The 25,639-nt window shown below is 39.0% G+C and overlaps 1 protein-coding gene across 4 annotated transcripts; it reads left to right on the top strand.

The window, feature by feature from the left end:
• The first annotated feature begins 337 nt into the window (after positions 1–337).
• Larp (La related protein) lies at positions 338–24,878 on the top strand. 4 transcript variants are annotated; one of them, XM_071780253.1, is made up of 17 exons: positions 338–2,608; positions 12,677–12,750; positions 13,329–13,379; positions 13,766–13,964; positions 14,134–14,235; positions 14,355–14,527; positions 14,738–14,856; positions 14,937–15,135; positions 15,459–15,989; positions 16,081–16,232; positions 16,506–16,728; positions 16,814–16,993; positions 17,065–17,315; positions 17,753–17,904; positions 18,108–18,362; positions 18,657–18,790; positions 18,905–24,878. In XM_071780253.1, the coding sequence occupies exons 1-17, from the start codon at positions 1,432–1,434 to the stop codon at positions 19,313–19,315; spliced, it is 4,383 nt and encodes a 1,460-aa protein (XP_071636354.1). In that variant the 5' UTR covers positions 338–1,431; the 3' UTR covers positions 19,316–24,878. The 4 variants fall into 4 exon arrangements, with proteins under 4 accessions (XP_071636354.1, XP_071636355.1, XP_071636356.1 ...); XM_071780254.1 differs by having other exon boundaries at positions 16,814–16,984; XM_071780255.1 differs by having other exon boundaries at positions 13,793–13,964.
• Positions 24,879–25,639: the final 761 nt, after the last annotated feature.

The raw sequence follows: 25,639 nt of genomic DNA on the forward strand, positions 1-25,639 counted from the left end.
CATTCTATCTTTATCGCTCGTCAAGTGTAGAACAAGGATAGAATAAGCAAATAGCGCGCTCCCCGAACGCATCCAAAAAAGACGATTTACGGAATGGAGTTGTCGTCGAGCGCTCGAGAAAGTTCTTCAAAAAAAAAAAAAAGCTTCCGCGCTCCAATTTCCGTTTTTCCGGAAAAGCGGGGGACACGATTGGCCCGGCGTCGTTCGGCGTGGTCAACTCTTTTCCACGTGGACGGGCACGCTCGAGGCGTTTTCGAAATTCGAAAACGCGCCGGCGGAAGCGTGGCGCGCCACCTCGCGTCCGTACGGCGTGATCGATCAAACCGGAAGCCGGTCGGCCCGCTCGTGTTCAGAGGCCTCGCCAGCGTTGACCACATGTGTCTCGCGTATCGTTTTCCCGTGGAAAGATCTCCGCCGAAAATGCGTCGCGTTTACGTAATCCGCGGTAACGCGATGCCACGCCGGTACTGGTAGGCACGCGGGCAACGGTGCGGGAAGAGTTGGCGCGATCGTGGTGTCGGGGTAAGTGCTGTCGCGCAGTTAACGCGGGGCCGCGAGCCGAGAAGTGAAGAAAAAAAGTCTACCCTCGCCGAGAGGAGATACACGCGAGAGTTCGACCTGCGCGGGGGTTGCGCGCAAGTTCCTCGCGAGAGGCGCGTATGGTGGCACGTTCCGGGGTGCCCTCCGACGACCGTCCGCGGGCTCGTGAGTAGCCCCCCTTTCCTCCCTCCCCTCACCCCGCGTGATCCGTGATCCGCGGCGCCGTTCAGACCGCACCGCATCCGCGCGCGCGAGGATACGTAAAGCCGGGCCGGGCGGACGCGGCGGCGGTGGTTCACGCCGAAAGCGCCGAGTCACAGCGCGCGCACGCTTCGTCCTAACCCGCACCCGGGGGGAGCACGAGGTTGCGGCGTCACCGGTGATCGTCGCGACGACCGGGCGACGTGGGTGCCGCGCTTCGGCACGTAGGTGTTACATCTTTGTCCGCGCGACCGCGTACCGCGTGCGCCACGCGCATCCTTGTCGGGGAACGGAAGACTGCCTCCCCCTCGCTCGGGTGACGTGTGCCGGGTCGCGGAAGCGGACCCCCGTTGCGCTTTACGCGCCGCCGAGACTGCCGAGAGACGGAATTTCCCTCTTCAGCATGAAGAGGAGCATGTGAGGTGCGAGGACGCGCGCTAGGTTAGTTTCGCCCCCCGTCCCGTGAATCGTTCGCGAGTCGGTCCTCGTCGGCGAGCGCCCGCTAACCCGTTCCCTCCAAGCCGAGAGGATCGCCAAGTGTCGCTCGAGGGAGCTTCCGCGAGAAGCGGCATCGAGGAGAATTCGTGGACCGCGCGGCGTGGTACGCCCGACCTCGTGCACGGGTCCCTCGGCGAACCTCGTGTTTTTATCCCCGGTCCCCCCCGTTTGTACGACGTCGTGCGCCGCAAGATGGCGGCGAAGCTTGCCAGCCAAGGTGGCGCTCGGAGCGGCGAGCGGCAGGAGGCGGGGCCCTGCCAGTCCTACGCCAGTGTGCTGAATCCGAAAGGTGCCTCGCAAACTCGGGCGAGCTCGTTCAAGAGCAACAACAAGGAGAACATAGACGATCAAGTGACAGTGTCGCAGCAGCAACTCCAGCAGCAACAGCTGCAGCAAAACTCTCAGCAGCACCAGCAACAGCAGCATCAGCATCAGACGGCGACAAATGCCAAGGACAGAATAGTGCCGGGCGTGAAGGGCGGTAAGTCCTATCAGAGATTCACCCGGTGTCCGCAACCTGTCGCGGAGAAGCGCGATCGCCACGGGAGCCCGTCAAGCATGCCGGTCGCGCACGTCGACGTCGTTCACGGATCGGCGTCGGCGTCGGCGTCGGGATCAGTGTCGTCGCGCGAGGACGAGAACGGCGGCCAGCGCGACGCCGAGCGTCTGAACAACGGCGGCGTCGGCAACGACGGCGAGTTCCAGACGGTCGCCACGAAGGGCGCCCGGCGTAAGGAGAAGATGCGCGAGCAGTATCGCGAGAGCTCCCATCGGGAGCGTCACCGGTTACGTGAGAACAACAACCGCCATCAGCCACCACGTGGTGCTGCCAGTGGCGTCGGGGGCGGAGGCGCCGGTAGACGCGGCAGCGACGAGAGGTCGCACAGAGAGCGCGCCGACCGCAATGGCGTCCTCGACCACGGCCCGAGAGAGGCCCATCATCACAGGGACGAGCTGGGCGCAGCCGAGGCGGAGGCGCACCCGGCGTCCCAGCAACCGCACCCGCCGGTCAAGTACGTCGAGGCCCCCTTGCCCGCGGTAAACCCCTGGACGAGAAACCGAGTGACGCCGGCGCCGCAAACCGCCAAGACTGTACCCCCGCTGCAGCCGCAGCCTCAGCTTCAGCTTCAGCCTCAGCCACAGCCACAGCCACAGTTACAGCCACAACCGCAGCCGCAACCGCAGACGCAACCGCCCGACGTCCTAGCGGCATCCACGTGTGCTGACAAGCAGAGCGATAGAGAGAGGAGAGTGCCGCAACCACAGCCGCAGCAGCAGCCGCAGCCGCAACAGCAACAGCATCAGCATCAGCAACAGCAACAGCAGCAGAAGCACCAGCCGCAACAGCAGCAGCAACAAGGTGCAATTGGTGAGTTGAAGTCTCAATCCTTGTTGATAAGTTTGTCTAATTAATGTCTAATCAATTTTAAAAATATGTATTGTAGAGAAATTTGTTAGAGATATATATATATTGTATAATAATATTTGTCATATATTCTATATATAATATTCTATGAAATTTATATATTGATGTTTTACTTGTCGATTGTATTAATTAAATTCATTTTATTTATTATCATTTTTCAGAAGAAAGTTTATTCATTAATACAGAAAAGAGAAATATAGACACAAAGGGAATTCTGTAAATTTTTTCTTTTAGTTCAAAACTGTAGGTAAGAATCTTCTTCGACCCCATGACGAGAATCTTCGAGAATGCTAAATTGTTAAGCGATTAATTTTACGCGTGGCACCTGTCACGGAACGCTCGTTAGGGCGTTTTGCATCGTTAGAGATGCATCACGTGCTGACCTCGGCGTTTTTTCGGCAGGGATAAACTGCGCCGTCGATGAATATAAAGCTCCGGCGAACTCTACCGCGCGCGGCCTTGCGCTTAGCCCCGATTGCGCGAAATAAGCCTTATCGCCTTTCTTCAAACTTTCCGATATTGTTAGCTGTTACCGCGGGAGCGATAACGATTACATAATTATTAACTTGCGCGCGATCTCATTTTATTAACACGCCACTTTACGCTGAATCCGTCTCCGCTGAAATTCGTGAGGTCGTGTCGAAATATCCGATTTCACGGAATATTGCCTATTAATAGATTATAATATGCATGAGTATGCATGACAGTCGTAGAATGACTTTTTTCTCCTTCCCTCTCCCCTCGCTTTTTCGACGTTTTTTTTTTTAATGTAAATTTTATCAGATGCTACCGCTCCCTGACATTTTACCTTTCGCTACCGAGCATCTTGATAATTAATCTTTGAAGATCGTAACGCGAGCTTCATATTATTCTTGATAAGGAAGAGAAAGGTCATTTATCTGCCATTCATCAGATTAATTCGTCAGAAGCCTTCAATCTTTAATCACTTAATATCACTTAAATATCACGCGATAATTCTAACGCGTCGAATAATAAATGTTGAAATCATCGGTATCATTTTAATTACTGTTATTTCCAGGCGAAGTTCAGGATGATATTGCGCGCGTTCGTCACGATTAGAATACTCGAAACGCGCTTAAAAACACGCTGCAAGAACGCGGAACGTTTCTGTGACAAACCCGTACGGGAGGTCTCTGTTTTGGATGAGATATATATATATTACGAAACGAGGCGTGAAAATAGAAACGCGCGAGTGTGCGAGCGTTGAAAAATCTCGAGGAAAGACGGCAGTCTAGCGAGCAAGAGCGTCGATCGGGGAAAGGATCAACGTTAAAATGTATAATCGCCGCCCGCTGTTTCCGCGTGTTATCGAACATCTTTTTACTCCGATTCAAACCGATATCTATCTTTGCCCCCCCCCCCCTGGAAAAGAATTCTAGACTCGTACACACGTTTAGGAATCTAATCGCGGAAGAACTTCTACTGCACTTAATGTTAATTTAATCGGAAAATTCCTTCGTTAATAACGCACGAATCTCGTTGCCGTAATCTGTGTGCGCATATTTAATAATTTTACGAAACGCAGGCTCTCCTTATAGAGACTGCGGCTATTAAAGAGGAGAAATTCAAGTGGCGTACGCCACTACTTCGGGTGTTCGATAAAATCGTGATAATAAAAGTGGCAGGCTCGGACCGCCCGACCGACTGCCTCCTTATCTCCACGCTGCCGACACGTCTCAGACATACGTGGCATCGGCGTATCCATGTGGCATGGGGAGATCGACGTGTTGCTTTCAGCAATTTATTTGCATATGTCGAATGGTCCGATTTATTTTTCACGCGGAGCAAACCGATAAGATTTCTTCGTCAAGGAGATCCGCCTGCGTCTCCTAAAGGATATTTATCCTTGCTGCAGGATACCTATATATACATTTTTTTAAGTGTTTCGCAATTATTGCAGAAAAGATTGAACAAAATTTTCTGCGAAATAACGAGAAAATAATAAGAAAGCTATTAATTTTTGCAAGGAAAGAATTCGCAGGATGTTTTTCACATTTACTCCAACGTTCCTCTTCACAGAATTTTATGATTTTCCTTAATATGTACGTTCAACTGCAATAAACGCGCGCGTTAACGAAAGAGATGTATAGCGAGCTTCCTTTATTTCGTATTTCTCATTTTTACACATTCGCAAAGGTGTGTCCGCGACGATTTAAACGCCTCGCGAAGGCGCGACGCGGCGCGCGGCGTCTCGTTTCAGCGAGGCTGCTCTCTCAGCATCGCTACCGAAAATATAATATCGTGGCATTTTCGATTCGCGCGTCGACGATACGTGCACGCTTGCTCCTCGCACGCACGCACTTCCGGCGCGCGGCGTGAAGCTCACCGAATCTGCGGTACCGCAATTAATCTATTTGTTCATCCCGATCATGCGGGACGAGAGCGCGAGAGAGGGCAACGACATTGACACTCGTTTCGCGCCGCGATAGATGTCTATAGGATAATCATGTTCTATATCTTCTTATTAACTGCATGTAAATTAATATTTTTTATTATCTTGGTAGGTTTGAAAATGTTTTAATTTGACATAAGTTTCCAATTTTTAACACTTTTTTGAAAAACATTTTTAACATTTTTAAAGTTATTGTTCAAATGTTGAACAATACTTATTATTCATCTAAGCATTCTTTTTATAAAAATCAGCACTGCATTTATGTTGCAATGCACAATTATCTTATACTTTTCATTGAATCTATGAAAACAGTTTTGTACAACAGATTTTGTTAAATGTAACACTTTTTCATATACAGTGAATGTCAGCTAATTTATATGTTTGTAAGAAAAGAATGCTTTTAATATTTTATTTTTTATTAGCATGTTGAAGAAATAATTGTAAAGGTTATAGACCAAGAGGAACACTAAAATGATTATAAGATCTTTTAATAAACTATAGAAATATATGTAATGAATATTCATGAATATATATATCATCCGTAGAAGTAAATAACTATACGAGATATGCATGAGACATCTAGTACCATATCTTGGAATAAAATATAGAACGATTCGTGAGTAAACAATAAAGTATCCATTTGTAAGTTAAGTAATACGTAATTACGTGGTTAAGAAATTCAGTCTGAAAAGTGGAAAATCTAAATTTTATTTCCGGCCTGATCATCTTCGCTCGATATTACTTCATATATTATTTATGTTTATTTTAATTTATCGATGAGACAAGTAGCAAGTTCCACCTTCAAAAATTTCATTTATGATTAATTGAATCATATATTTACACATTATATATTGAATCATATATTTCTGTTTGCGTCAATTATTATACAAGTCGTATTTTTACGAAGAAATTATTTATAGCTAACTCTATATGGAGTATGAATATTGACATTATACAATACACACACACACACATCTGTTATGTTAATTTTTGTACACTATAGATGGAGTTAGACATAAACACTTTCTCATGTATAAAAATAAACACAATTGGTTATAACAAGGGACTGAATATATCCTTCCTTCTAATACATACATCTAATTTTTGGAAGGTGGGGCTTTACAAGCTTTGCTTTTACGCTCCACCAATAAATTATCCATTCCATTCCTTTCTACAACATACAGTATGTAAATTTTTGGAAGGTGGGGCTTTACAAGCTTAGCTTTAAGCTCCACCAATAAATTAAAACAAACATAATTTATCATTAGGCGAAAGTGAATTGGCCGGTGGTGAACTCAGATTCTCCACTTGTCGAGTTTTTTCTTAATCACGCCATTTCGTGGTGCCTGTGGATGGACACTTTGTTGTCTCTAAATATAAAACAGTTTTTTTTACATACAATGAATATGAGCTAATTTATATGTTTATGAGAAATGCTTTTAGTATTTTATTTTTATTAGCATTTTGAAGAAATAATTGTAAAGGTTATAAATCAAGAGGAATTAAAAGGACTTATAAGATTAACGATAATCTTTTGCTAAACTACATCATATATGCAATGAATCTTTATGAATATATCGTCTGTAGAAGTAAATACACTATACGAAATGTGTACGAGACATTTAATACTATATCTTGGAATAAAATATAGAATGTTTCGTGAATAAAGTATCCATCCGTAAGTTGAGTAATACGTCATTGCGTGGTTAAGAAATGCAGTCTGAAAAGTGGAAAATCTAAATTTTATTTCCGGCCTGAGATCATCTTCGCTTAATGTTACTTGATATATAATTCCATTTCCTGGATTTTGTAGCTAAAGTTAAATAAAATCTCTCATACTTGATATACAATTTATGTTTATTTTAATTTATCGATGAGGCAAATAGCAGGTTCCACATTCAAAAATTTTGTTTGATTAATTGAACATATATGTATTTTTGTTTCTTTATGCCTAACTCCATATGGAGTATGAAGATTGACATGACACAAAACACACACACAAACACACATTTGTTATGTTAATTTTATACTATAGATGGAGTTAGACATAAACACTTTCTCATGTATAAAAATAAACACAGTTGGTTATAACAAGGGACTGAATATATCCTTCCTTCTAATACATACATCTAATTTTTGGAAGGTGGGGCTTTACAAGCTTTGCTTTTACGCTCCACCAATAAATTAAAACAAACATAATTTATCATTAGGCGAAAGTGAATTGGCCGGTGGTGAACTCAGATTCTCCACTTGTCGAGTTTTTTCTTAATCACGCCATTTCGTGGTGCCTGTGGATGGACACTTTGTTGTCTCTAAATATATAACAGTTTTTTTACATACAATGAATATGAGCTAATTTATATGTTTATGAGAAATGCTTTTAGTATTTTATTTTTATTAGCATTTTGAAGAAATAATTGTAAAGGTTATAAATCAGGAGGAATTAAAAAGACTTACAAGATCAACGATAATCTGTTGCTAAACTACATCATATATGCAATGAATCTTTATGAATATATCGTCTGTAGAAGTAAATACACTATACGAAATGTGTACGAGACATTTAATACTGTATCTTGGAATAAAATATAGAATGTTTCGTGAATAAAGTATCCATCCGTAAGTTGAGTAATACGTCATTGCGTGGTTAAGAAATGCAGTCTGAAATGTGGAAAATCTAAATTTTATTTCCGGCCTGAGATCATCTTCGCTCGATGTTACTTGATATATAATTCCATTTCCTGGATTTTGTAGCTAAAGTTAAATAAAATCTCTCATACTTGATATACAATTTATGTTTATTTTAATTTATCGATGAGGCAAATAGCAAGTTCCACATTCAAAAATTTTGTTTGATTAATTGAACATATATTTTTGTTTCTTTATGCCTAACCCCATATGGAGTATGAAGATTGACATGACACAAAAACACACACACAAACACATCTGTTATGTTAATTTTATACTATAGATGGAGTTAGACATAAACACTTTCTCATGTATAAAAATAAACACAATTGGTTATATTAAGGGAGAGAATATCTTCCTTGTTTAGTTGTTCCGGTTTTCTTGTAATGTATTCTTGTGATTATTTGGAATAATCCTTTAAGGAAGTTAATTTTTGGAAGGTGGGTCTTGACAATACCAAGACCAGGTGGGTCTTACCCCACTAATAAATTGAAACAAACATAACTTATCATCAGGCCGGTGAACTCGGATTCTCCATTTTTGGATTTTTTATTAACCACAGTTTTATTTGCTTATACATATTTAGATCTGTTTTGATCCAACTCTAAATTTTTCAAAGTGCGGTATACTCTGCTCAGGCTACCAATAAATTGTAATAAATCTAAGTTATAACGTAGAATTGGCGAACATAGGGCGAAGATGACGAGACTGGTAATGGGACTCGAATTCTCTATCTTCTAGACAGACTAAATTATTGTTTTTGATTACTTTTTATGAAGAAGAATGTTTTTATCGTTTAATAGTCACAATATATTTGTAATGTATAAAAAAGTTAAAAGTAAAATCCTCCAAGAGAACGAAATATGTATGAATTATTTTATTTTTTATTTTAGATATTCATATGACGCGCTTCTTATCTAATAGTCCACGTGTTTGAACGTTCGCACTTGCTCGGAGGATTAAATCGGTGCGTTACATTTCTAGAAACTTTCGATTGCATTCTACAATCAAGATATCTTACTTATTTCCTCCGTGTGTGTGGAAGAGGAAAGGAGATAGAGAGAAGGGGAACGCTATTTAAATAATTTCTGCCAACGACACGCTCGATCGAGTTCCGCGAAAAATAGAACGCGAAATAAATCTGCAATTTAAGTGCATTTTCGGAATTAATGCCTCTTGATTTTCATTCCCGTCCAACATATTAGGCCGGAATTCGCTTATCGAGACGGGCATCGGTTTCCAATCTCGTGCACCTCGAAACGTAAAAACCCGCGCGCGACGCGTTAATGAAAAGAGAATTCAGCGCGATCGGAGAATGATCGGACGCGTTCAGCCTTTAAACGCGCACGGCGTTTAAATGTCGGGCCTTGGTCTTGCCGCAATGGACCAATCGCCTCCCCCCTCCCCCTCCGCGTTCGATCCACATTAAAATATATATGTCGCAGAAAGTGAGAGTCGCGAGAACGGAAACCTGTTTCGGAACGGTCGGACTGCCCCGCGCGATAATAGTTAGACCGGCAAATATCTCGCGATCGTGCGCCTCGTGCGTGCTTTTTCGAACCGCTTAGAACAGTGCCTCCCGATTTAACTTGGTCGCCGAGGCCTCCGTCGAGAGGCGGCCTCCGTCAATAGAAATTCTGCATATATCGCACATATCTTTGTCTATAAAGATGTAAAGAAAGATAAACCCGAGATAGGATAACGAAGAGAGGAAATGAGATTTTTTTTTATCGAATCTTCGTATCTATTTTCTTTATATTTTCTTACGTATTCCTTTGTGTCTCCGGGGGGATAGAAACCACTTCGGGCGATCCATGTTGAACCCACCGGACGAGGGTATTCGTGTTCTAGGCCGTCGTTTGCGGCTCTGTCGTCGTGGTTCGCTCCTTGGGAGACCAACCTGCTCTCAGTAGCTCGTCGACGTTCGAAATCGCGACTTCAGGCATCGATCACGATCACGCTGCATCGCTTACAAAGTTACTTTTACATCGAGTCCGGGCCACAAAGCGGGGGTCACGTGTTCCAATTCGCGCATGGACCGCGGACGTTTGACTTCGTCGAAGGACGAAGAATGAGGAATCTAATCGTTAATCCTTTATAACTGTTTTAATTATTTGTTGAGAAAGGCGAGGCGCGCTCGCCTAACGGACCTCGGACGCTGATCTTCGCGCGGAGTATATCTGTGAGGCATTGAAATGCACGGAATTTTTCGTTTGCGCGATACCACCTGGTTATTCACATTGCTGATGCAATTGAGAGCGCAGTTTAATTAGACCGCGCGACTTGGGCACGACAACGGGAGCGGAACGGGTTGGATTGTTAAACCGGAGAAGACCGAGAGGTCGCGTACCGCGCGATGAAGATTGACGAGAGTGAAAACGTTGCTCTTAGTGAGTCGATACTTTCGCTGTCTTCCTCATATGCAAATTAGATGTAGTTTGCGATACAAATGTGATGACACCGCAATGGTGTCTGAATCTTTTATAATATTTCTTAATCTCTTTAGGGATGAATGAATTATAATTCGATCGTTCAGGTTTTAGACAATTATGATTTTGCCAAAAATTATGGGCAGTCAGAGAACTGACTTTTTTTTTTTAAGTCGTGATTAAAACTCAGAAAAAGTTTCTTTAGAAAGAAGCGATCAATAATCGATCAAAATATAGCTTATTATATGAAGAAAAAAAATTAAGAAAAAAAAAACATGTTTTGAATATGTTAATAATGAGAAAAAGGACCATAAAAATGGATAATTTTACTTTATATGATTTCGCAACTGTATTTTTCTCTTTAAGTGAGGATAGTCTACTGAGATTTACGATAATAAATCCGAACTGTAATTCATTCGATTTATTTTAATCGTTCACACTTTGCTTTGCGTGCAAAGTTTGTTAGTTGCGTATTCTCGTTGCTCGTAGACACCTAAAAGCGCGTATTTGTCTGCCATGATTGTGGTGTTATCGACTCGTTTTATCTACGACTCGACTAAATCATTAAATTTTGCACTCGTGCTTTACGAGTGCATTTTTTTTTTAACTTTTATCGCCGAACAAGAATTACGAATGCGAGTATTGCGTATTGTTCTGTAACTTCCGGTTAGCGTTCGGCAGTATTCCGCTGACATTCAGATCACGCCGAGTCGTAGATAGAATTACGCGGCGTTATTGCACCTCGTGACACATATTATCGCATCCTAGCAAACGTAATTTCCAACGGAGACATTTAAAGTCGGTCGATAAATCGCGCGGTCGTGCCACGCGGGCTATAAATATATTTTATAATCTTCGTTTAATCCTCGAACAGCGAAAGCCTTATTTTATCTTTATGTTTTACTTTAATTAAAGACAGTCTTTTAAGAAGTAAACGCAATTAAAGAAATTATTGAAAGAAGAGAATAAAAGTAGATTCGCACAAAAAATCACAAAACAACCATCATTTCCGAGGTTCGTTATTTGAGCATGACTAATTAGTAAGCTCTCAAATAGTTTGTTTCGTCGAAAACAAGGGTTTCATCTTACGCTCGTCCTACTGGGAGAGAATGCTCCCAAATCGCATTTGAGTCGTTGTTTATTATTTCGAACGCCCACATCGTACGGGGCAATTTGCCATAATTATCCGGCTTCGGCGTTCCTTGGCATAAAGACAAAATTAAGTGTAAATATTAATCGTAAAAATAAAACCAACTACAAGTAAAGATTCAGTGTAAAATGACTGCGTGTAAAAATTGAGTGTAAAAATAGTGTAAAAAAAAAACCAACTTCGATTCGAGTAAAAATCGCGAAAGCTGTTGACGTTTCGTTTAGATCTTTGGACCTGTACACCGAACTTACTTCAAGTCTCAAACGTGACGCGCAGAACTGCTAAAGAGAATCTAAAGTGATGACGCATAATTATATAGGTAGTATAATTACAGAACTCAAATGTAATAAAAATGCAATTCTTTCAGATAAAAAATAAATCACGAACGATATACAATGTACGATAAGAAAGTGCGAGAGAAAAAAAATAAAAACCAGGTCCAATTATAATTTTTGACGGATACCATATTCAATTGTGTTAAAAGCGCATTGTGTAACATTAACATACAATACGAGCTCACCTCATTATTCCCGGCGATATGGTTTACAATGTTGTAACTTATAACGTATATTGCTTTCTTAATTACCGGTGTATCAATTTAATTCTTACTCTAATGACCCTGCCTCGATCACGAGTGTATTGTGGCTCCCCGAACTCATCTCTTTTGATATTTATTGCAAAATCAAATATTTCGTCCACAGCGGTAATAATCGCAATAAGACCTACGGAGAAATTTCGTCAAAGGAGAGAAAGATATAATTAATTGGGCATACAGCGAGTCAAAGTGAATGGAGGAGATAAATTTTTGTATCGAAATTTTTCGTTCGGCCGCTTGCATTTACTCCGCCTCCCTACCTCCGACCCGACGTCGGATGTCGCAGATAAAAATATTCGTGAAACCACGCGCGTCTGCGTGTGTGCGGTAAAGATAATCGAGGTCACGCGGTTTGGAACACAGGTTACGAAGGAGCCGATAAAGATATAATTATTCGGAGACCGCTTTCGAGGGGGGAAAAAAAAGGAGATGTTCGACACGCTATCCTGAATTATTAGACCCGAATCCTACGCGAGTTTTGTTATATGCAAAATTCTTCACTGCTACCGGGTAGCGTCCGGTTCGCTAAAATAACTTCCGTGTATCCTTTTCATTGTTTAAATGTTGGAATAAAGATTCATTATTTATAGTCCTTTATGTATAGCCTCGAAAAAAAATATTTTTTTGTTGCAAAATTTATGATATTAATTCATATTAGTAGAAACGTATTACGTACAATTTTATATAACTGTTTTTTTTTTTATATTTAGGTAAAAACGCTTCTTTTTATTCGCAGAAAATGGTGTTGAAAGCAGTGCCCAGCCCACAATTGTCAGAGCTCCCAGAGATAGGAGGAAATTCAATCAAAACGTACGTGATATATTTTTTGTTTTTATCTTCTCTCTTATTCATTTAGTGCGCGTGTACTTATCTAAGTCGTCTAAGAAGATAAGCAATTTTATTGCATGCACGATTATGCCGTAAGCTTAAAAGATAATTTTTTATTTTTACGATACTTTGAGAGATATATGCCATTTATAATGTAACATAAACAACTAAACGCAATTGTTTTCGAAGAAATCCACTAGAATGATAAAAATAGACATTTAGCACTTTAATTAAGATGTCAATCGAATCTTTAAAAGAAATGTTTTTACCAAGTAGTCAATGATAAAATATATTTTATCGCATATTTTTTTATTTAACAAAATGTACGTGGTATAATTTTTTATTATATTTCAATGTTTTAAGAGATGAATTCAGAAAAAGGAAAAACAAATGTTTATATAAATATAAGTTGTTTGAAAGACTTGATATTTTTCGAGTTATAATAAAATTTAAAAAAATTGAAATACTTAAAATACTTATTTTCTTTAATGCACACGCTGCAAACATTTTAAAACGTCTCAAACATTTTCTTTGACATATATTTTTTTATATTGCGACAGGCAAGCGATTTTACGAATATTGGAGACTGGCCTACTTTAGGAACACAAGAGGTGCGTATTATTATTTAATTTTTGTTTAATAAACTGCTATTTTCAACTTTAAGTTATTATTTTAATGCACGTGCGTTTAAAAGTGCATATGTTAATAAGTTTATTAATTGGAATTATATACTCTTGGATTTCATCCATTTTAACTGCCATAAACAATATTTCTTATTACGTAGTGAACTATGCAAAATCTAGAGCTCGCAGATGATTTACGTGCATCTGCAAGTGTAGAAATTTTGCTAGAGAAATATCGAATATTTTGTCATCTCAGATAAAAATTTCTATGTCTGAGAAGCGTTCATTATTTGTACACATGCGTATACCTAGGCCATCTTTTATTTCTCTTTTATGTTTTACTGCTTTTCATTTTTTATGTTTATACGGTTTAGACGATATCATCTTCTCTTTTAATACAGAGGAAAGCAACTGTGTCTCCTCCAAAACAAAATGGTGTGCTCAATGGTGAACCAAGTACTTCCAAGGCGTCCAACACTATCGAGAGCAAAGGCAAGGAGAACAAGGAGCAGCAAATTCACTATCAAGACGATAGCGACGAGCATATGGATAACGGCGAAAAGAAAAAGAAAGGTGAGGAAGTCGGTTTGTGCATTTGGAATTCATTATGATAAGATAATTGCGTACAGTTAATGTAACAAATGTCTCGTAATAACTTAACTTTCAAACGGCTTGCTTCCATTTGAAATGTAAATGAGAGGTGTTATTTTTCAATCTCCATTCCGATTACCGTTTGTTACAGCGAATAAACAAAAATGGGTCCCGCTTGAGATTGACCTGGCGCAGAACCGTGGGACTATGCGATCACCGAGATTTCAAAATCATAGGGAAAGAAATGGCGAAGGTAATATTTGTATGCACAATGATAATATGTGTGTGTATGTTGAAATCGCAATTGCTCATATCGCGATAATAGAGACAAACGAATATAAATGATAATTATGATTCTCTCGTGATAAACAGCGAACGACGGCGAGCACTGGCGTGAAAGGGACTACGATAGATCGACGGGATATAATTCACGAGGACGCGGCGGAAGAAATTACAGAGGTAGAGGAGGACGGGGCGGGCGCGGACGCGGTGGTTTTAGACACCGATACGATCAGGAGTATACGAATTACGCTACGGATGTACAGGTAATTTCCTATTGATATACGCAGCTTAAATTATTATCGCGAGTTGCAATTTGGTGAAATGATGATCAAGCTGGGTTATCTGACCATATTCTGATGGATAACAGGATAACAGGATAGTAGAACTGAAAACCTTCAAAGTTTATTCATTTGTACTTTCCACTTCTTCGCGATAGATGTGGCGTAACGTTTCCTTTCTTTTCTTTTTTGCAGACCCAAAAATACGAATCTACGGATTCTGGATATATGATACCTTATATGGGAACATGCTATTTTAATAATGCAAATTACGTAGATCCTATCACATTAAAAGAATATATACGAAAGCAAATGTAAGTTTAACCTTTATATTTTTTATACCGATATAATTTGTATATTGTATTTTACATGAACTCTTCATTTTTTTGTACAGAGAGTATTACTTTTCTGAAGAAAATCTTGTGAAGGACTTCTTCCTACGTCGTAAAATGAATGCTCAAGGATATTTACCTCTCACTTTGATCGCATCTTTTCAACGTGTACAACATTTAACGATGGATATAGAACTGGTGATAGGTGCAGTTTCAGAATCTGATAAACTGGAGCTGTTACAAGAAGAAGATGGATATAAGGTATTAAAAACATATTTTAAATAAATAAAATAGCGCGTGGCGCACGTTGTCTGACAAAATCGATTATACGTGTAGCACATTTTCAAAAAAATCTAGCATGTTACATATGTGCTAGATAAAAAATTTGTGCTAGAACAAATAGAAGAGGATTCGCTGACACCATTAGAGCTTATTTTAAGTTCAATGAATGGGGTTTGATAGTAGACCTCTTTACATATATAATTATTACATTATAATTGTTCAAACTTTTGTGTATACGTTCCTTACGTACGTGCAATATATAATATCGAATTTTTCTAATAGTATATATTTTTATTTTTCAGATTAGAACAAGTTTCGAGCCGTCAAAATGGCCTATCTCGGATATAGCCAGTAATATTGCCTTTTCAAATCCCTTACTACAGCTTGTCCCATTTCAAAACGAAGTAATTCCTACCTCTGAAACTACATTTTGTCCTGTCGCGAAGCCTTTACCTACAATGCCTGCTCCCCCAGTACCTCGTGTGTTTGAATCTTACAATTCCATTTCAACAGTAAGAAGACATAGCGAATCAGAAATAAATCCTTCGTCGATAAACGAGATTCTAAATCCTAATGTGCCAGAGTTTATACCGACAACAGAAAGAACTAATGAATTTACTGCTACAAATAAAAATAATCAAACGAACAAGATCCGCGATAAAATAAAGGAAACATTGGCAATGGCAGAAATGATGAATCTTCTTCCTAATAATAATCCTACGAAGACAAAGGAAAATTATAAATCACTGGCTACTATAGATTTTACTATAGAAAATTTATCAGAACGACTGAATGGAGAATCGGATTCATCAAGCGACAATACTTGGAAAGAGGTAACTGCCGTCTTATTTTTCGTTGTATTAAACTACAGGAATTTACGAAGATGAAAGTAATTTGCGATTCATGGAAACGAACTATTTACAGGTGAAAAGAAGAGTCAAACACAAGAACAGATTAGAAGAGAAAGAGAAATCTGAAATAGTCAAAAATGCAGTACGAGAAGAACTGGATTTTCAATTTGATGAAGAACTCGACTCGCCGCCACCGACTGGTCGACTTAATGCTTTTTCAGAATGGTCAGTTGATATTGAGTAAATATTAAAATGTTTCAGAGTACTTATTGTTCAAGTAATATGATTCAATTTAGGTCTTTATAAAAAATTTCTACTTGTTGCGGTATACTTAAAGTCTTTAATTTGTTCAATTTTAAAGTTTATAAGAACGTAACTCTGAAATTTAAAATTTTTTTTATAGCATGTTGAGAGAAGAGCGATTACTTAGAATATTATTTTGTCTTTTAACACTTAGTAGCAGATTACTGATATTTCGATTACATATGATTGTTACAGGACCGATGATGATGACGATAACGAATTGTCAGATAAGGATATTAATAAAATATTAATATTCACACAAATCAGCCCCGCGTCATCTAGAATCCCGAAGCACGAAGGTTATGATAGAACAGGAGATTGGACTACAAGAGTAAAAATGACTCAAGAGTTAGTACAGGCTATCAACGACCAATTACATTATTTCGAGGAAGAATTACGGAGACAAAATTTTCAAAGAGTAAGATTTATAACTTTACTTTCTTAAAATTATTGTTAGAAACAAGTAGACTAAGAATATTAATGAGTTAAATGTTAACACACAGTACGGCTCTTCTTCGTCCATTGGGAGCTACAAAACGGTCAATGTGGTCAGTCAGGAAGATTTCGAGAAAATGGCACCAAAAGCTCCAAGAAAAGCGAATCCGGAAGTTCCACCGCCGCCTCCTTCCGCTATAGAAGATTTTGAAATTTTGCAGTCGGCTTCGTCATTACAGGTATTTCAGGTAACTTTTGTGAGATAAAAAATTGCTCGTAGAAAAATATCACGTTTGAAGCTATGTATTTCGTTCAATAGCTTCCAAGTGCAAGTCCAGATAAGAAGGATCACAGACCGGAAAAGAATCGCTGGAGCGATAAACTGTGTGCCAGAGAAGGACGAAGAAATGCTGCGCCTCGCTTCTTCGCCGTTGTGAAAGATGGACCTTCTGTTGATGAGAGGACGCCACGGAAAAGGAAGACCCGTCACAGCAATAATCCTCCAGTGGAGCATCATATCGGCTGGATTATGGACGTTCGAGAACATCGTCCCCGAACATATTCCACAGGGCATGTGATATTAGTTTGCTATAAATTTCGCGGCTCAGACCAAAATATACTTTCGATTCCTCGATATAAAGAAGGATTTCGTTACTAACGTGTAGAAATGTTAAAAAGCGTAAAAATTAAAGTTATACGGAAGGAAACAATTGCTAGCTTCTATGGAAATACACATAGCTTGTAAATTAAAAGTAATATGACATTATGATCTCGTAATTATATTTTTTTTGCTATTAGTTTTTATTAATTTATATTAGATATCTCTAATGATATTTCTACTTAATAAGAAATACGACGTGATGAATCCATTTATATATTGTCTTCTTTTCCCGACTGAAGAAATTACTTTGTAGAATGGTTTTAATCTGAATAACGATCAATGGAAAAATGAAAATTTACGTTCGCTTTGCGTATATGCTCTAAATTTGTTTTCTTTCTTGTTTCAGGAGTAGCGCAGGCACAAGTCCTAACGAGGGTTACCTTGCTAGCAGTTACGGAAGTGTTCCCAGTATCTGCGAGCATCCGAGTCACGCTTTGTTGAAAGACAATGGATTTACTCAACAAGCATATCACAAATATCATTCGCGCTGCTTGAAAGGTATCAACAATATAAACGATATTTTCTTAAACCATTGATTTAAACGGTTATAAGATGATGATATTCTTTTTTTTGTCTTCTTTTCCCGACTGAGAGAAATATCTGTGCGGAGAAATGCTTTTAACTGACTATTACTTAAACAAATTGTATGATTATATTGAATCAAGAGTTTTACTTATGTATCCGTATTCGTGTCTTTTCAGAGCGCAAACGATTGGGTATCGGACAATCGCAAGAGATGAACACTCTTTTCCGTTTCTGGTCGTTTTTCTTGCGCGAAAATTTCAATCGTACTATGTACGAGGAATTTAGAACTGTAGCCAAAGAAGATGCCTGCGAAGGATACCGATACGGATTAGAGTGCCTTTTCAGATTTTATAGTTATGGCTTGGAGAAGAAATTTAGACATACGTTATATACAGATTTTCAAATGGAAACAATACAAGATTACGAAAACGGTAAAGATTAAGATTCTATTATATATGCCCTTCTATTTGTCACTAAGTAAATAAATCAGCACAAAATAGGTTGTTTAGCTACGTTATCGTACGATAGTTAAACGGTAGATTTGTGCAATAGCAAATCAAGTGTTTTACTAACGTCAAAAAGATATTCTTATCCTAAGACTAGATTTTGATTAGTAATTACACGACAAATTAGAATATAATTTGACATTAAGGCTTATATACGTAGATTATATTAATATAATGTAATATCATACTAATATTAAATCAAATTGTTTGAACCAATAGGACAGTTGTACGGATTGGAGAAATTTTGGGCGTTTTTGAAATATTACAAGAACTCTGATCAGCTTCGTGTGGATCCTAAATTGCAAGAGTACCTATCAAAATTCAAAAGCATCGAAGACTTCAGGGTAGAAGTAGTGAGTATTATTGCAAAAACAGATTCCTATTTGTCACTCTTAATTGTCTTTTTAATAGCATTTATAATAGAGCTGGTTTCTATAATACATAATATTTGTATTATTCTTTTACAGCCGCAAATATGTGAGATGCTCCAAGCTGCAAGAATACGTAATAGAAGTGTTTCTGAAAGTGCTAGAGAGGATACACTGACAAACAGAGAATGTCTACTCTCAGACGACTATAATACACTGCCAAACGCGCAAGAGTCGCATTTATCGCAGCTTCGAACTAGGGCTGGTTCTTTTGGTTCTAAAATGTATCATTTTCGGCGACGGAATGACTCCACGTCGTCTAGCAGCCAGCGAGATCTCAGCAAGCAGCAGTCTCGAAATCAGAGGCAGAGTTCTGGTTTCTCCACGAAGCCTTCTGAGGCGAGCAAATCGCAAGTCACTGCCAGAGAACGAACTCAAGTCAGTTCCAAGTCCGAAGCGAGCAAATCCGTCACGATTAAGACAGAGGGCTCGTCTACTTCTCAAAAATGAAGTCGTGCGACGACGAGATTTCGGATAATCTTGTAAAAGTGGCAGAAACTATTGAATCGCCCTCAAGACGAAGTGGCGATAGTATTTTTGGTAATACATGTTATTGGGAAGCAGTTTCGTAACCGCAAGAGTGGAAATCATAACAGGTCCTATTTGTGTGATCTTAAAGATTATCGCTAGGGAGTATGCAAGTCTCCACAAGGTAAATTTATGATCTAGATTTAGAACCGTGATTTAGTGTTTAAGATCGTATCTACCGATATTTAAACCCCTCGGCATGGTGGCGCGTTGCGAAAGATATTTTCACTAGCTTCTTATATTGTTTGCGCTGTTTAAATGCGTTACGAGATACAACTAAAGACAGAAAAACGATGAGAATGCGTGTGTGTACATGGAGCAAATAACGATGGGAATGTATATATCCTAGTTCTTTCAGTCACGCTTTTATTTCATATATCTTAACGCGTATACAATAGCAACGACTCGAACAGATGAACAGTATCGTACATGTGCGGAAACGTGCCGTAAGATACTGTTTGCTCAAGCGAATTTGTTTGATGTACAAAAAGATGAAATGCTCTACCTTCATTCAAAAGACAGCATAAAGACTAAATAATGTATTTAACGAATAAGCGCCTAAATATTACATTACATTTGACTACTGTATTATGTAAATTCAGAGACTAATCGTATAATTCGTAAACACTTGGTTGTGTAGATATATATCTATGTAACTGATATTGAATTTATACCGTCTTTTCTGATTATCGAAGTCACTTAAGCTCCAATTTTTCCGCGAATATTTGACATCTTTTATTGGAAGAGGCGCTCTTTTTGTTTTTCTTTTTTTTTTATCAGAATTTTTCTTTTTATAGGAGACAATTACACACGTCCTTTATATCATTGAAATATACCAAGAATTTACTTAATCTCGAAGTGGTAGCAGTTAATTGTTACATTCTGAGCTTCTATTTTAAGACTCAACGTAATCGTGGCGTACTTCCATGTAATAAACATAATATCTATATATTATATAAATATCTATATAATATATACATATATATGAACTTTGCCATATATATTTTTCATAAAATGTAGACGTATGTGTCACAGAACATTCATGTGAACATGACACAGATCTTACAGAAAAGTTAACGTTGTTACATTGATCTCCGTGAATTTTTTTTAGACTCTTCAATTCAAAGCCATCCTTTGGAATCGAGCTTTTAGAAATCACTTAACGAATTCTTAATATGCTATTCGCACTAATCAAGTTTGCATATATTTATACGTACGCTGTCTACGCAATAATTATATATAAAAAATACATTTCGATGAAATGAAAGCGTTACGAAGATTGATTTATCGTATTTATTTCACATCATGAGAGGGAGTGATGCGCTCGTCGAGTAACTTGTAAATAGAAAAAAAAATCGATACGCACTGGTCGTTTTTATCAGTCGATCAATCAAACGAATTTTGTAAATTGTATCGATGGTTGTTCTTTATTCCTTAAGAAAATTGACGATCGGTCACGCTAGACGCTATTTGTAAAATGCATATTCGAAAGGATGATGAGACGCTTTTGTGCGAACGCAAAGGACTGTTATACCGTTCGTATCCTAATGTCGTCCTGAGCATACTAGTCACGCATCGAGCCGTTACATACTATATTACACATTGTTTACAGGATTTATACAAAAAAGAAAGAAATTAAGATTACCGCGATAACACGGTATGAGCAATAACGCTTGAGCGAAAGTGAACGGTGGTAGCGTTGATTAGCAAGAGAATACTAGAAAGGAAAAGATGCCTTTGTGAAACGTGACACGTGAAACGGCTGTAATCTTCGTCGTTTCAAGTAGTTTCGATTATGTTTTTTTTCCGTTGAATATGTTATTACGTGAAAAATCTGTATGTTTAAGTAACAGTCGTGTAACGTTACGCACGGCGGGCACACTTCTGACCGCGATACCGAATGTTTTTATTCGTTCGAGCGGCACGCGTAAAAATGCCTTTCAAAAACGTCTCAGTTGCACAATATTCAACATTAGCATTTCTCGAGACCGAGTAGAAAAATGAGGGAACAGATTTTGCGTAACGTTAATCGCAATAGGCGGACGGGATAAAACGCAAAGTCATTCGTTTCGAACGAATTGCATTTCTCCGTGTAATCTTTTGTGGATTTTTTTCCCGTCTTTCTTCGTCTTCCCATTGTTATGCCAACCGAAACTTTCTTTCGCTGTTAGGCAGGGCATAACACAAAGAAAAATTGAAATTCTACGAAGACGGAATCGGGCTTCGTATAGTATCATCGATCGAGATTACAAATTAGAGTATCGATACATCTTTATGGACGACACTTAAACGTTGATAGTAATAAAGAGTTAAACGCTACAATATCACTCGTTAATTGACTTTTGATTTTGTGAATATAAATTACGAATATAAAACGATTAGAAAATTCAGTAGGACTGAACCGTAAGGAATAAAATGCGTATCACTCTTGAGGGAATAAACGTTTATTCTTAACTAACAAAAAAAAAAAGAAGAAAGAGACGCGCTCGTCGACACGTTGCTTCCGTGAGGGCACAGTGATAGCGAAAGCTGACGATGATTTTTAAAAGAGGCGACAATCGAAGGTCTCTACGTCTGTTCGAAAACAAGAGCTCGTCCGCAAAAAATGAGGATTCAACGCGCGATCGCGTTGTTCAATTTGCAAGCAAAAAAAGAATCAATTATATTATCAGCGCGATGGACTCGTGTCTCGTCTGTATTGGTATATTTCGGCTGTACAACGAAACTGCGCATGTTAATGTTTATCAAGTTACCACGAACCGAGAATGAACGCGAAGACGAGAGAAAATAAAAGCGTTTTTGAGCTCGGGGCGGGAGGGAAAGAAGGGGGGAAAGAGAGAGAAGAATGATTGTCGAACAGACGAGGGGCAGTTGTTAGCACAAATAATTTTCCTATCGATTTATCAGTCGCGATATAATAAATATGTACAGACGAGTGCCAGGCGAGAGAGTGGAGATAATAAAAGTAAATCGGAACTACGTGCTCATTGATTATTGTACATATTTTCATAGTTCGATTTTTAGCGATTTAGATGTACCTTGTAGGTTTTTAAGCCAGTGACCATAGTTCTAAGCTATATAACACCTTTATATAGCGTACGATTAAACGAGATATAAGATCTTAGTTCGATAAGTTTACAAGCTAGATGTATCGATCGGCTTACAATGTTATTCAAGGCTTGTTTCTCGTGGCGTGCTTTGGCAATCGTTAAATACGGGAGGAGAATACGGGAATACGCTCCGAAGTAAAACGTCGATGTTCGATTGGAGAAAGGGAGAAAAAAAAGGAAGCAAAGAAATCGTGAAGTACTCTCGGCGCCTATTTTTCTCACTGTAATTGCACCGTTTCTATATCTAACGTACGTTATGCTATCACGCAACGTTGTTTCCCGCCCCTTTTTTTTTTTTTGCAGAAGAGAGACAGAAATGTAACATAATGTACATAGTTTTTACCCAAAGTTGGTGAACAGCCACGCCACGAGATCGACCCCAAATGTAAAAAAAAGATTATTATATATACATATACATATATATGTATATATATATGTATTACATATTGCATATATATATATATATATATATATATATGTATATCATAAGTTCTTATATTGTTACTTATATATCGCTAATAAATCTTAATTTTTACATTTAAGGCGTATGATAAAAAAAGTGGGTGGGGTTATTGGTTTTTAATTTTAACTTTAAGAAAATGTATAAAAAAAAAATATTTCATATAAAGATTATACACTACTAGATCGCAAGAGATGATTATGTTTACGTACCAGTGTGGAGATGTGGTGCGTTTTGAGGAGGGACCGTATTATAGTAATTTTTCGAATCATTGGTTCGTTTTTCACTAAACTTATCTTTCTTATCTTTATTAACGATCTTTATCACGGATTTAGATCTGTCGCTTCAATTCTGTCTTTTTCTCGTTTTTCCTTTTTTTTTTGGTCTTTTTTTTGTCTTTTTCGTATCGTTACTTAGAGTCTTTCAACGATTTGAATAAACTCGCACTTGACGTTACGTTTCGCCGAACGAAAAAATAATCGATTAAGACGCCCTTTCTCGAATAACATATAGCTCTATAAATATAATTATATTTTATAACGTTACCATTTTTGTAATAGTGCCATTTTTTTTTATATACCTTGATATATAGCTCTCGTTTTTTTTAATTAGCGACACGTCGGCGAAAAAGAGAAAGCAAATTAAAGCGTCGACTTTGGAAGAGGCAGAATTTGTTAGCGAGATCCCTCCTTGAACGAGCACAGGAATGTGAGTGATTTTTACTGAGAGGCATCCTCAGCGGTGAGAAGAGACGAGCGCAAAATTACATTTACACAGAGACGAATCCGCGCGTATTGTCCTCGATCAATCGTCAATCGCGATCCGATCTCAAGAGATAACGTTACTTATGTTACGCAATGTGTTACCCATGATATGTTAATATCTATCGCCAATGTGTCATTTCTCACTTTATCGCGGTGTCCGTTTCGTACGAGGTACAGGGAAATCCTGCTTGTGTACCGTTCACCTCATCAACTTTTTTTTTCTACCTTACGTTGTGTGCAGTCATTAATTTTATTGTAATTGAATCGCGAGATCGGCGTTGCGTTTGTGCGAAATTATTCTATACAAAGTCTAGTCGCTTTAGCCGATTGCTCTAGCCCCGGTATCTCTCTCGTTGGGAATTTAAACGAGACCCCCGAGGCTTCGCCCGGGGACGTACCGAACTTGGAAAGGGCGTCACTTCCTTCGGGCCGCATTTTCGTTCCGCGTACAATAGTGCCTTCAAGAAAAACTTAAACTTACGGACTGTTATAAAAAGTCGCAGTTACTCATGCATTTCCAGATGGTGCACAATAAAGAGGAAGAAAATAGAGGAGGGGGGGAAATTAAAAGAATAATAGCGCCGCGAATTTTAAGGTAGGATAACGTTTTAGAGGATCGCTAGGGAGAACTCTCGTAGCAACCAAGGGTCGGTCCTCGGGAAGTGCGAGGCCGCCTAAAGATAAAGGATGAAACTATCAAGTCCAAGCCTTTCGTTGAAGATACGATGCCACATATTTTTTCAAATTCCGACACGGAGCCGCCTGGATCGGCAGGAGATCCTCGGGGATGGGGGGGGAGGCGAGAAGACAACCCCAGGTCGACCAGTCCACGTGGCTTCGCGGGACACATTAAGCGCGCATCGCGCGACGACTGTAAATAATAAAAAAAAATAATAAAAAGGATACTTATATATAGATATACACGTACGCTTATACACACAAAGTAAATTACAGACGAACGCCGGCTTAGGGATTCGGGAAGAGAGTGAAGAGATTATAAATCGTACGCAAAGGGCCCCCTCCTCTCGGAGGGGCCCCGAGTGATAATGTATTGTATGACGCGTGTAGGATGGCTTATGCGAGCGTGGGCGACGTAGTCGACAGTTGTAACGTTTGTGAATACATAAAATAAAACGACCAAAAAAACCGAAGATTTGTGGAGTCCTTCGTACCGTACCCTATACCTCCCATCCTCGGAGGATGATATCCTGGACAGCTTGACTGTTTACTATTTTTATTAATAATTACTTAATTTATTAATTATTATTTATAGTAAAACTGAATTTTGAAGACCACATCCTGTCTCCTCGAAGACGAACAACTGTGTATTGCCGTCTCTCTTATATCAATCAATCAATCATCATTATTTTTCTCCCTTTAAACCGTCTCTCTTTATATCAACACATTTCACATATACATTGTATATCGTTTTTTTGTCCTTTCTTTATCCATGAAGTAAGTTTGCCTTACTTCTGTAACGTGTTAGTTTCATATTTAATTTATTTGTGGTAATGGTTGATACATTTACTGTTATTGAAGTTGATGAAATGTATAATTGCTATAATATTTTCGAACTTGCGTAATGAGAACGTATTCTTTTTTACGTGTAAATTTACATTTGAGATACGTTTTCTGTTAGAATATTGAATGACAAGTGAAAACGAATTGGAGCATTGTAACTGAAGTAATATTTAAAATATTAAAAAAACATCGAAATAAATGTTTCTAATATAAAATATAATTAATTCGGATGATAAAGTAGGCGAAACTCAGGTTTCGCACCGCGAAATCTCGGAAATTTACTCCTGATATATCAGGAAAGCATGTTGAGCGAGGAGGTTGTCCGGTTGCAGTAGGTATCCCGAGCGCGGGTGTTTTGCCACCTCACATTGGCTAATGCCTCCTCGTAATC

Source organism: Temnothorax longispinosus, chromosome 6, assembly GCF_030848805.1.
Source record: "Temnothorax longispinosus isolate EJ_2023e chromosome 6, Tlon_JGU_v1, whole genome shotgun sequence".
Taxonomy (NCBI): Eukaryota; Metazoa; Arthropoda; class Insecta; order Hymenoptera; family Formicidae; genus Temnothorax; species Temnothorax longispinosus.

Coding starts and splice junctions, on each gene's coding strand:
- Larp (XM_071780253.1), top strand. CDS start 1,432: ATGGCGGCGAAGCTTGCCAGCCAAGGTGGCGCTCGGAGCGGCGAGCGG. Junction 13,965..14,133: donor CGGCGAAAAGAAAAAGAAAG/GTGAGGAAGTCG, acceptor CGTTTGTTACAG/CGAATAAACAAAAATGGGTC. Junction 17,905..18,107: donor TCATTCGCGCTGCTTGAAAG/GTATCAACAATA, acceptor GTGTCTTTTCAG/AGCGCAAACGATTGGGTATC.